The sequence below is a fragment of the Manacus vitellinus genome, unplaced genomic scaffold (genome assembly GCF_001715985.3).
Source record: "Manacus vitellinus isolate BGI_N305 unplaced genomic scaffold, ASM171598v3 scaffold_18_pilon, whole genome shotgun sequence".
In the NCBI taxonomy this organism is placed as follows: Eukaryota; Metazoa; Chordata; class Aves; order Passeriformes; family Pipridae; genus Manacus; species Manacus vitellinus.
Window position 1 is genome coordinate 6,428,558 of NW_021939324.1, and position 13,287 is coordinate 6,441,844.

Sequence of the window (13,287 nt, forward strand, 5' to 3'; positions counted from 1 at the left end):
TTGCTTACAGCCCAGACAGCAAAAATCCCAGTTCTCTTTGCACTATGTTCTCAGTGGCCTGACTAATTTTTGGAGTTAAGACAGGGCTTCACCTTCACACCCTAAGTTATTGTTTGGCTGTTGACCTATCTCCTGACATAACTAGCGGGGGATATTATCTTACTTTATTTTAGCGTAGTAGGAAATTGCCTAAAAGTAACCTTATATGGTCATATGCCATCTTTTCCTTTTTTCTATTTATTCTTTGAGTAATAGACATGCTGCTGCAAGAAAGGTAATTCCTAATGATACAGATTGCTCTGGTTTTCAATTTTTAATACACAACAGAGCAACATAACCTTGACATAGTTAAATTAAATTTGTCCTCCAAGATTTGGCCCCAAATTTAGATAAGATAAAGATAACAAGAGAAGGTATGAAATAAAATCCAAACTCTTACTTCTTTTTCCATCCCCTCGCCCCCAATTCACACATAAAATGTCTGTATAATAAGCATCAGAAAAAACGTTCTGGACTTTACCATATAAAAGAACCACTGATTCATTTATAAGCCAGGTAACCCTTGAGGAGTAAGTTAACAAATCCAGGCACCAATTCTACCAAATTTTGAAACCTGTTACCTGCTGAGGCATCTTCAAGGTTATGCCAGTCTCTGTCCTCACTGATGTCAATGTAACAGACACTACAAGAAAAGGATGAGGAATGTACCGAGACATGGACACTTCCTGAAGAACTTGGATACTGGCAGTAGGGTTAAGACTGAAAGGAAAGATGAGAACATTTAGATATTTTACAATAGTATTTAACATAAAGTTACTATCCTGAAGTAAATAAGCAACTTAACCCCAGTAAACAGTTTATTCTACAGACTAAAATGATGTTTCTTCAATCAGGAATCAGTAGATATGCTCTCATATCTACTCTGCATAAAAGTTACCACATAAACCTAAGCTGGGTTACTTATCTTGATAGTTTGGGGAAATACACCTATAAGTGGATAGAAGACAACATCAGATGCTTCAGAATAAGACTCTATTGACCCTTCAATGAGACAGTTCCAGAGCTTGGATTCTGCTGGGAGTCTTTCTGGTAAAGTATTGAAAATATTTTCCTCTAAAGCTGATCAACAATTTGCTTTCTTATAACAAAAAAAGGTCCTGTCTGGCTGAAGCCAAGATATCATAACTGTAAGAAAAATCATCTGCTTAGGCACTTGAAAAAAATGAAAAGCTACCTGTGAATCTTTATCTCCTCCTTGTGTTCTCTTATCTTAACTGTCGCAAAGTATCAGGCATATCTTATATTGCTACTAAATTTTTGCACTAAAATAACTCCCCATCACAATAACAAAACCAAACCTTTTCTCTCTCCATCTTTGCAAGTCTGCTGCCACCTCACAATTCCTACTTTTAATGTTAGAAACTTTCTTTTATTTAAAAATATTCAAATACTTGGCTGCCTTTTGTACCTTTCTCTTCTATTTACATTCAGTTTTCATCCTATCAGTTAACAACATGTTTGATCAGACAGCTGGAAATGTGCATACATCAGTCACTACCTCCACACCTAATCTGTCTATCAGCATGCATGCAAGTGACAACACTTGTGCATACAGACAACACTTACCCCTCTGTAGTTTAAAAATCCAACTCCACAAGTTATCAAACACCTTTGTATTATGCTAAGAATTTACTCAGACTGAGAACAGATTTACAAGTACCATACTGCAAAAGCATTTAGATACTGACACTCACCCCTCAGACCTTCTCTCAATACTGTAAAGGCAAATGGAACAATCTGCTCTGAACAATATGACAATGTCCCGGAAGACACTCAGTAGTAACGTGTCTGACTGCACTTTGGTGATGTGCGCAAACGCATTGTCAAGATTAGACGTTCGCAGGTAGATTCTCAGCTGCAAGGAAAAGGAGTAGTTTGAATACAGGTCCTATTAACCAATAAACTAACAATAGTTCCACTTTCAATTATTTTCTTTTTTGGTGGAATGGCTGTCCAGGACTTCTAGCAAGACACCTTACTGGGTTTTTGTTTCATCAAATGTTTTACCCATTGCATTTTATTATTGCATCCCAAGTGATTAAAGCACAGTACAGCCAAATCTGAAGTACTGAACAACAATATTAAGGAAGGAGTTTTAGTCAGTAGTTTTAAAAAGCAAAAAGTAAGTAAATCTTCTCAGCCGATCTAATTTAAAACCTTACAAAAGTGTCCCAAAATACTGTAACTGGGCATCTCAAAACAGTCTTCATGCTAACATGCAAAAATGTCACAAAGTTTTCAGAATAATAGGTAGATTCACTGTAGTCAGCAAAAAAATGTTTTTTAACAGTAACAATAAAATTTTTCTGCAAATAATTACTTGTATATTAATAAATAAATTCTGAATATGACCAAAAACCACCTATGTTTATAGTTTGCAAATATGTTAATAATACTACTGTGCTTTTCATGTTTATAATACTAGTGTAAAACAGAACAGATATTCTAATCATTATATATTTACTTTGAAGAAAAATACTTCACCTCTTCTTGATGATCATTTAAATTATAACATGCAAGAACGATGAAGTCATTCCACCATGCTAAGCCACCTGTTACCATCATATTTTGCTCCTAAAAAAAAAAAAGCAAGCAAATGACATATATGTATGCATTTTTATATACTTATACACAGGAACATGTACGTTATATGAGTAATTTCTGAAAGCCATACATGATCTCTATAAACTATACACATATGGCAAGACAATCTATGTATATGAAATTTTTGCTGGTTAGAAAACCAAAGTACTAAAGAATTGTATGCAAAGGACAAACATCACCCTATAAAACACAGCTTTTCACAGTTCCTTATGCTATTGGTATCCCTGAACTTAAATCTGCTTCTGGCCAGAATTTACAAGCTTTACATCCAAAGCTATGTCACATAAATTCTCAGGTAAGACAATGGAAGTAAGTGTCTGACTGTACACACTCTGATTTGGAAACCTGTTAATAATCAGACACAAATCAGTGTGTCAAAACAACAAGATAAGTGTTTCAGACATTTTATGAAAAACACATGTAAAACCAGCATCCCTAATCCCAAGTGTGTCTACAGGCTGTTTACTTGAAAAAGATATTTTTTAGTTTTCACCAAGTCTCACATTCCAACAAATAAAATCTTCCAGTACACCAGAATAAAATACCACAACTTCTCACCTGGGTAATGTTTCCAAACAGCTTCCATTTTTTGGTGAGTAAAGAATAATGTGCAAAACCAAACTTGCCAACAACAGCTACATTCTGTCCAAGCTTGTCAATAGCTGAAAACTGTAAAAAAAAATATAAATTATCAAACCTTATTTAAGGGAACTTATTTAAATGATATATCCTATCCAAGAACAACACCACAAGGCACTATAACATCAGACCCAAAATTTGTAAGGTATCTTCATGTTTTATAATTTACTGCCCCACACAAGTCTTTTCTGTAATGTAAAACAATGATGTCATTTTCCAGAGCTCAGCCAATCATAATGGACAATTATAAACCTCCAATATTTTTAAATAAGCAGGAATATATTCTTCAAATAACTCACCCTTATAGGCCAGTTGCTCTCTAGATATGTACTATGAATCTAAAAAAAAAGAGAAAATCAAAACCACATGACTATACCAAGTACCACTGAAGTACTGAGTAGTTATGATGTCCTAAAGTAATTTTTACAATGTCCTGTTTTTCCAGAACACTGGTTTAAACGTTTTTAATGCTGGATTTTGTTTTTTAAATACAATTACTCCCAGCCTGCTGAAAGTTACTGAAGCCCAAGTGTTACCCTGTTCTTAACACATGAAATATCAAAATGCATCAACAACATACAACAGCTAATACTATATCGCAGATTAATCATTATAATTTGCTCATCTCCCCTCCCAGGTACTTCTCCCTCCAAGTGATCCTTTCATGGGAACAACGAAGTTTTGGCAAACAGAGTGTTCGAGTTTCAGTGTTGAGATGAAATTTCTAATCCCATTAGAAATATACATCAGCATATCCAAAAGGCTTGTTATTAGAGAACTTGACTGGAATATGTCAGATTAAATCTTGACACTGGATGCTTCATGTCACATGGAATGATACAAACCAAGGTTCAAACTCCAGTCCTTGGTCTGGCATAAAGTAGGTAGGTACTCTCATTACCCAGCCACTTTCTGTTTTCATGGGTATGTTGCTCCCCACAGTAATTCTAATTGTGTCAGCTTTTCTCTTGCCTCAGCCTTCTCCCGCCTACAGCAGTTTCAGAAGACAGAAGAGCTACCTGACCAGCTTAAGTGGAAACTCAACAGCATCTAGAACCTGACTTACATGCTTAGAATCAAATGCTGTTTGCTTCTATCAATTCATGTACTACGTGAAGAACAAAATTTTGGGGACCTTGTAAAAACCTTTATTTAGAAAAATACCTACCAATTCAAGCATGAAGAATCAGAATTACAGTAGAATTACAGATTAAAAGTTATTTAACTTTTTGTTTATATTACAGACAACACTGTACCAAGGCAAACCCCAAGAGACAATAAAAAGGCAATGATATCATACTAGAGGAAAACAGTATGGCAGAAGAGAGCTGATGAGATCAGTTGCAAATTTCAGTCCTACAAACTTCTGTAAGCACAGAGCACATATAGGCAACAATTACCTGTACAACATGCCAATGCCGGTGTCCTAGTAAAGTGCTTAAACCCTGAGAATCTAAACTGCCATCTGAAAATGGGCCTCTTTCCCTGCTATGGTTATGTTCAGAGTGTGCCGAAGTATTTCTGGGACTCTGAGCCTGTGTTGCATCTCCACAGTTCAAATACAAGCGATCTTCTCCTTGAAGGAGGACTTGTTCCTGGTTACTCTGTATTAAAAACAAAACAACAAAAAACCAAAAGCAACCTTGACTTCCATGTACAGAAAACAAAGGAAAACACATGATCAATATATTAAGAGCACTGAGGCAGTTCTCAGTTTTTTTATCACTATGTACCAGCAGGTTTTATGTTGCAGCATTGCAGAGCAGTATTTTCACAGTACCATTTTAAAGGCTCTACGTCAAAACGGGAAACAAGCCTCATGGTTTCAAAATAGACTTAGAATCTGTTAAGAGAGTAACTCAGAGGTCACCTGAAAACTGGAATATGCTTTAAAATCAGGATCAAGAAAAAACTTACCATACAAGGATTAACAGTGAGGGCACTCTTGATGAACTGAAACTGCAGAATACCGAACTGCTGAGCTTTATTATTTGCATCTCTTTCAGGTTTCATGTTTGAAGAAGAATTCCCATCAATAACCCAGAGATGATACCCTTCTGATCCCCAGGTCTGAATGTAAAAGAATAACAATAATAAAAACCTTAAACCAAAACTATATATTCTCAAAAAACAAGAACTACAGAAACTTACTGTAACTGATCTTATGATAGACATGAGCCTGGTAAAAAACCCACACATTTTGGTGTTCTAAAATGTATCATTATAGGAATCAAGCAGTAAAATTGACAAGTAACAGTAAGAATCTAGCTTGAATTATTTTCTTTATTATGCAGAAAATATTAATTAAATTAAGTGTGATTATGCAAAGATACCCAAACAATCCTGATCCCCAAAATTACACTGGCTCTTGTTCATGTGGTATCAGAGTTCCACTCTTTGAAGTTTTTTAATAGCTACATTGTACTGCCATTGCAAATATGTACCTCCACTTGGGACATGAGTTCAAAATTGTCAATCTTCACAGAAACTAGGTCATACATAAATAAAACAAAATGTTTTAGAAATGCTGTACAAAATTCATCATGGGTTGTATGAGGCCTTGAAGAATGTGTTTGATATTTATCAATATCTATTAATTTTACAGATTTAATGTTAACTACTTTGTATTAAAAAACCAGCAGTTAAGTTTCTCTGGAATTCATAATCTGAGTAAAGTTACTTTAACTGACAAGGGTCAGCCCGTAATTTTAGAGAAATAAGGAAGTTTACAATTAGTGTTGTACTGTGTCTCACTGTTCTTTAAAATACAGCACCAGATTAAAAAAAAAAAAAAAAGGAAAAAAAGGATATTATGGAAAACCAAAAGTGTTCATTCTTAGAAATAAAAGCAAAGGTAAGAAAAGGCATGTCATGAATACTTCATGATGAGGTTTATACATGAAAAGAAAAATTCATCAGTTGTCGCATTTTCCTTCAATGCAACATTGCAGTTAAGAAGTATACTAGAGGTATCTTACTCTTGAAAATTAAGTGAAAGAAAGACAGTTTGATTTTCTGAAAATCTGTTATACTAAAACCAATTTAAAACATTAACAGCCACCCTATTACAGTATTTTTACATTCATATTTACCATGGAACTGATCTTCAGAGGGTCCTTTTTGGCACCATCAGATTGATACCTTAAAACCAGAACAGAACAAGTTTGAGTTTGGAACTAACTTTATCAAAACAAGAAATTATCTCTTTATCTTCCTATTGCTATATGCTTCTATACTGAACCTCATCTCAAATGGTAAAGCCCGTTTGATCCACAACACTGCAAAAAAGGCAATGCAATTGTAGATGTGTAGCATAAACTGCCTGAATGATGATTTCCGGATGTTAGCATATTTTCAGCAAATATATAGTGGCACTGAGGGAATTTTAATATTTGCTTGCTCAAGCCTGCCTTTAGGGTAATTTGCTTTTACAGCCAAAAAGACCACTACAAATGATATATTCAAATGACCCCCTCCTAAATATTTGTCAATTATTTCAATATCTAAGAGATCACAAAGGAAAAAGATTTTAAAAAGCTAATTCAGTGAATTAATTTCTAATTAAATGCTTTTAATTAGAAAAATAAAGGCTCCTATTTACAATTTCATTAAAGATACTCACGCAAAATCACCTCCTAAAGTACAGATAAGCTGAGCACCAAAAACACTCCATAAGGACAAGCCTCCACATTCCCAAGTCACCATCACAACACAGCTATCAGGTGACCATCTGATTAGTTTAACAGGTCCTGTTTTATTCCAAATATCTGTTTAAAACCAGACAATAAAATATCATGTGAAAAACATCTAATGTCCTTCAACTGTCTTCATGGTAAGAGCAGAAACAAAAGTATATGGAAATAAATACTTGATTTTTCAATTAACTGATGTATTAAATCAAAATTACCATATCAAAATTAATAAGTAGTAAATTTATCAAATAAAATTTATCAAATAAAAATTTCATGGTTTCTTTCCACTGCATTCTTGGTTTTGTAAGAAACTAAGACTACATGAAAACATGCCAGATATACACTGCACTATAACACAACCACAGAACTACAATTCTGATAAAATGATTTTTAGGACAAAAGAGGCACTTAACTCTCAAACTCTTATTTACAGTTTTGTTTTTTAACTGAAACTTTATAGGTACACCTATTTTTAGTTGAGGACACAATTTATCTACTTTGTTCCTCACTTTCATCACTACTACACGAAAAATCTCCCTGCAGTTCAAGGAAGGCTGCTGCATTACTCCATTTTTTTTCTGTAGTACTCTATATGTCAGTTGGTTCAAGTTAATTCACACTTCTGTTATACTTATTATCAGTTTTGACAATATTCTCTCATTTTCTCAGGTGAATAATTGGAAAGTAATCTCAAGATTCAGATTTAGTTAAAAAAAACAAAAACAAAACAAAACCAAAAAGCCACAAACCACGCACCCAGACCATCACATATGAAACACATCCAAAAGTTGAGTTAAAAAGCAAGCAACTAAAAGAACAAATGCACAAGAGTAAATTACTACAAACATGCAGGAGTAAATACAATCACAGCAGTGATCATGCAAACAAACAAACAGATGGCCAAGGATAAAAAGTATTCTATACCCTAGAAACAGTTGGACAATTCTAGCAATAAAAGTAGCTCACCAGGGTATTGTTTTGGTGTCAGCTCCAATTTATGAGAAAGTTGCATGGCGCCAGTGGTGGTATCTATCGTATAAACCTGCACAGAGCCACTGAAAGAGATTACACATACCTTAGACTACATTTGGATTTCTCATCAGTTTCAAGAGGTTAAGGAAAGCTGCTTTTTCTCTCACAAATACCAAATTTATTTAGAACAGAAATGTTGTATCAAGTAATATTCAAAGAATTTTATGAAACAAATTTCTAAGATACTTTCCAGAAGGCAGCAGAAGATCCAAAATACCAGCCCTCTATAATAACCAATGCACTGTTTCATTCTCTGAAAATATATATGCACACAAAATTCATATATTTATGGTGTCCAACTGCAAGACAATCCATGAGGAAAGTCAGTATTTCTTCAGTGCTAAAGTTCATCAGGGTTGTACTAATGCATACCAAGATCAGTAAATTACAGTAACTACTACTGTTTCAGAGGAAACACCAACACACTACATTGTTACTACAACTAAGAATACTAATTCTTAAGACAAGAACTGAAAATTAAACTACTAGATCTTTTGAAATACCCTAAAAAAACCCAAATAAAATACAATCAAAGAAAATAAAAAGCTGCACTCTAGACCTGCTAAAGCAGTATTATACAGAGGGGACTGCCTTGAAGGAGCAGTAAGCAAAACACCATAACTAAAACCACTTTTGCAACATTTAGTTTACATATATTCATAGCTACTCAAATAGGCAACAGTTTGCCTGACCAAATCATCTCTTCACAGAGCATTTTCTCGGTTCAGTGCAAAGTGTTGATTCTTGTCCAATATAATTATGATTAACTGCTTAAAACTGACTTTATAATCCTGCTTTGAGATTAGGTGGAACAGCAGCACTTTCCAATCCATGCTACTGCTCCAGCCTCCTTTTATTTCCCCCCCGCCCCGAATGGAACAGCAAGCATAAATTTCAATTGCAGTTTAAGCAGGCAACGAATTCTTTCCACCTCTCTCCTACCTTCTTGACAGAGCACATTATACAGTCTCTAGGAAGATGGATCAGCTTCATCTTTACAGCTCTTGCAACACAACTTGGTAAGAAGTAACCACTACTTCAGCTTCAGAATTAAAAGTTTTCCCCCGCACTGAACTAGCTTTACAAAACTTACTTAGCACATCCAAATGCCATTAGCCTGTATTTGTTATTCACTGCAACACAAGTTCCATCAACCACATCTTGTGCCCAAACACCATGGAGCTGCTGTAAAGAAAGGAATTCACAGGATTTTTTGTTAAACAGTGCTTTTATTAATGACAGTCAGCTTCTACCCATGTTCACCACATTACACATCTATTAGTTGACCATCATCTCATGAAATTTCTATTGCAAATGTCAAGATGAACTGAGATGGCTCAAATAAACAAAATCCAGTATATGTACATCTGGTTTCATTCTTCTTACTATAAATTACAGAAAGATGTCAAGTAAGGAAACTGTTTATCAGAGCTCTAAATAATCAAAGCAGGTCAATAGCTATAAGGCAAAAAACCCCACCCAAAAAACAACCTCATACTGCATAAAAGAACCCCAGTATATGGTACTAAGAATGAAAAGAAAACACAAAACAGGGAAATAAACTCCCATCTGCAAAAGCTGAAATCACAGATATTATAATTGTGTGAAGAAGTCTGGACATCAGACGTATTCTTTTGGGTTTTCTGTAACTAAAATAAAGATATCTAATGAAAAAACATACTACTTTTTAAGCTGAATTACATGTAAGAAAATATTTCACTTGGAAAAGATTCCTTTAAAACAAATTCTGAAGTACATTTGTCATTATGTGACAGACATAGACTTGATCGGGGCTAAAACCTAGAAATATTACCTATGATATTTAGCCATAGGAGAAATCACTTCTTACCATCCCACTTGTAACTAGCAACAGGAAGTCTGCTGCAGACACAATAAGACCAACTCTATAATGACATTTTGAACAAATAAACAAAAGTTAAATTTACTATCAATTATGTTCTCTCATGGATACTAACCCTAGACCAATCTAGCTCAAATGAAATAGTCTTGTTCTTATGTTCTCTCTTAAGTGCATGCTAAATTTTAGTTTCTTTGTAGCTGAACAGAATTTAAAGTAGAAAGCTAACTGAAATACAGAGACCAAAGAAAATGTACTTATTGTACCATACAGGGCAGAAATACCAAAGGAAACATACCTCAGCAGTGAATCTACTTGACATTGGTGTAATGAAACCAACTCTGCCATCATTAAAAACAACAGCAAAGCCATCAAGCGTGGCACAGTATTCCATATCTCTGATGTAAACATCTTCAAAGCCCAAAAATGAACCTGCTGAGAGAATATCAGTTGTTTAAGACGTGAACACAGATATATTGTAAGCCAACGGACATTTCAGATGTTTACTTACTAATTCAAAGAAAAAAACTAATTTAAACAGGCTATTTTGTACACAGTTACAAACAGTAAAATTTTCTCATCTCTGCCTAAGTTTTTATATTAGATGGTGTGTCACCAAGAGGTAACTATTGTAAGCAGTAGAAAATCCCAAAACCTACCTCGAGAAGACTGTAGATCCACAGAAAATGGAACTGTACATAGGTTGATGGCCTTCCTTCCATTGGTCATACCATCCCAGTGAACAAGATGGAGAAATCCATCAGCAGTAGCAACAAGTAGGTCTTCTAACATGGACTGCAAACTAACAAAAATATTTGTCAATCCCCAAAAAACTGCATCTCAAACCAATGTCAGAAAAAAAATCAATTAATGTAATAAACACATTATTACTGCTTCTTGTACCAACAACTAGGATATAAAGTTACAAATAAATTACAAACTAAACATCTAAGTCATCCAGACTGTAAAGGTACCAAGCTGACAAAATATGGTATATACCTCTATTTTTCTCCAGCAATCACTGTTTATGAACAGATCTGCCTTGTTAGAGCTAATATATCAGTTAAACAATTGCTGCTGAAGATCATTTCAAGACTCTTCATCACATCTTAAGACATTCCTGCTGACAATCAATTATTCATCTATCCTATAGAAAATCAACAATACTCCCTAGGCTGTAAATAATCTAAAAGCTTTCAAATCAGTAGTCTAAGCAAACTGATGGAGGAGAAATTAGACCTATCCTAAATCCTTCCCCAAACATCTCAAACGTTCTGAAGACTACTGTTAGTCTACTTGCATGCAGATTACAACCAGGACAGCTTCTTCCAGAATATACTGCATGTCTTCCAACAACCGCTTTCTGTTATGGAGCCTCTCCCCAAAATGCACTTTATTATTTTGCCAGCTCATCCCAATACTCACTAACTTCTCACACATACTTATTTAGTATGCTCAAAGTTCATTTACAGAGAAGGCAATCACCACAAAAGAAGAAGAGGTAAGCAAAAGGCTTTTCCAGGACCCTATGCAAGTAGCTGGAGAAAAGCTGAAATGCTACGTAGAGTTTTGCTCTTACCTACCTATGTCTCCATGAAATCTCTAACACGTTGTCTTAGTTTAACAAGACACAAACATTTGCTAAGGAGGGCAGGCTAGGAAAAAAAGAAACCAAAACCAAACTCCTCCAAGTTATTTTAACTTTGAAATTCAGAGGCTTCAGGTGAAAAGGTGTGGAAAACAAAAATAACAGCTCTTTATTAACATATATATAACAGCAATTTAGTTTTTTACCTCCTCAGACTTACCAGTCACTAACAGTAACCTACTTATATTAGTCCTTACTATTAATAAATCTAAAAACTTACTGGAAGTCTTTTTTTTCCATCCAGTTTTCCCTTCTCTTTTTAAAAAGTACCATTATATAGAGAAAAATTCTTAAGACCTCATTAGTGAACATACCTTGTGATAGAGGCTTGCAAGTCCAGCACTTTCTTCATTTCTAGATTTAATGAAGGAGCACACTGTTCTTCCTTATAATGTGGTGTTCCCTTCAGATGTGGGCTTCCTCTAAAACAGAAGAGAAATACAGTTGAAACAAGCTGCCCCTCAGAAGAGGTAAGAGTTACTGACTTGCATTCCTGTGGTTTTTTTCCTCCTATATACATATACATACACCAGTCACGTGCAACCTGCCACAAGAAGCCCTGAATATCTGTGACATAATTTTAGCACAAAAACTTTAGTCTAGCAAATCATCCTGTATGTCTATAAAGACATAGACAAAATAAGACAATGAACAGAGAATGAACATTACAAGAGCTGTGCAGCCTGTCTTAATATTCCCAAAATAAATGATACATATCAGTGGAACTTCTGATTCAATAAATTAATATTCAACTGTTCACACTAACTGTGTTGAATTTTTAAGTATCTCCACTTTGTTCTTTTCCAGGATGCATTGCAGATATTACAGACTGCAAAATGCTCACATTTCTTCCACTTCTTTTGTCAGATCAATGTTTATAATATTAATTCAGCATGCGTAACACAACAGGTAGACATTTATTGCAATACTTCATAGGGATATATCTCCCTACAGCACATTAACAATACAGCTAAGACCTACTAAGAAAAGAGATGACTGCACACTGATTCCCTTCCTTTAAACAGACCTTTACACAATATCAACTTCTAGATGTAAAAAGCTTCTCATTTTTATCTTCCTCATTTAAATTTCACATTTTAATAATTATTTTACAACACCATTATACATTATTATACAGCATCATTAAAGCACTCCTTGTTTGTCTTGGTTATCAGATGTCCCAACTGCTTCATTAATTTTTTTTTTTAATGAAAACTGACCCATAGTCACAAATACTGTAACATGTCATCCAGCTCATCCATGTCATAAGCATTATGGTAGCAAACAAAGTAAACTCTGAATCAAACAGGTATTGCAGACAAGTTACAATTTAGTACAACTTCAGTAGTCAGAAACAATAGATATACAAATCTATGCAATCTTTACCTGTATTTTAACTGACAAAACACTTCTTTTAATTTACATCAGGGTAGCAAATATAACTGCCTAAGACATGGCAGAAACCAAAGCAGAGGCAGTTTTAGAGAAGTCTGACACCACAAGGATACCTCAATCGCTTTCCTGCCTTGCTAATCTCAGTTGATATCAAATTCCACAATTCCATTACGATTTCATAGCAAAACATGAAATCCATATCTGTTATTCTTTGATGGCACTATACCTTTTATTAAGTAGCAAGAACAAAGACATATGCTAGCTAAGGGCAAGACAACTTCTGACATTCTGGAGTTAGCAGATGGAAGTAGTATCATCTTTGCAGAAAAAAACAACATGGTGGCTGTGAAAAATTATAG

At 34.6% G+C, this 13,287-nt stretch overlaps 1 protein-coding gene across 8 annotated transcripts in view; it reads right to left on the reverse strand.

The window, feature by feature from the left end:
- The window catches only part of RIC1 (RIC1 homolog, RAB6A GEF complex partner 1), a 49,175-nt gene that overhangs the window by 10,826 nt on the left and 25,062 nt on the right, over positions 1-13,287 (reverse strand). For 5 of the 8 annotated variants that reach the window (XM_018070362.2, XM_018070364.2, XM_018070359.2 and 2 more), the window contains exons 4-17: positions 11,848-11,955; positions 10,545-10,687; positions 10,184-10,320; positions 9,121-9,212; positions 7,962-8,050; positions 6,926-7,070; positions 6,396-6,444; positions 5,221-5,373; positions 4,704-4,907; positions 3,603-3,641; positions 3,223-3,333; positions 2,545-2,634; positions 1,755-1,915; positions 621-759 (exon numbers count right to left, since the gene is read on the reverse strand). In XM_018070362.2, coding sequence (XP_017925851.1) covers positions 621-759; positions 1,755-1,915; positions 2,545-2,634; positions 3,223-3,333; positions 3,603-3,641; positions 4,704-4,907; positions 5,221-5,373; positions 6,396-6,444; positions 6,926-7,070; positions 7,962-8,050; positions 9,121-9,212; positions 10,184-10,320; positions 10,545-10,687; positions 11,848-11,955 — 1,660 coding nt within the window. The other 3 variants (XM_018070360.2, XM_018070361.2, XM_018070367.1) reach the window with 3 other exon arrangements.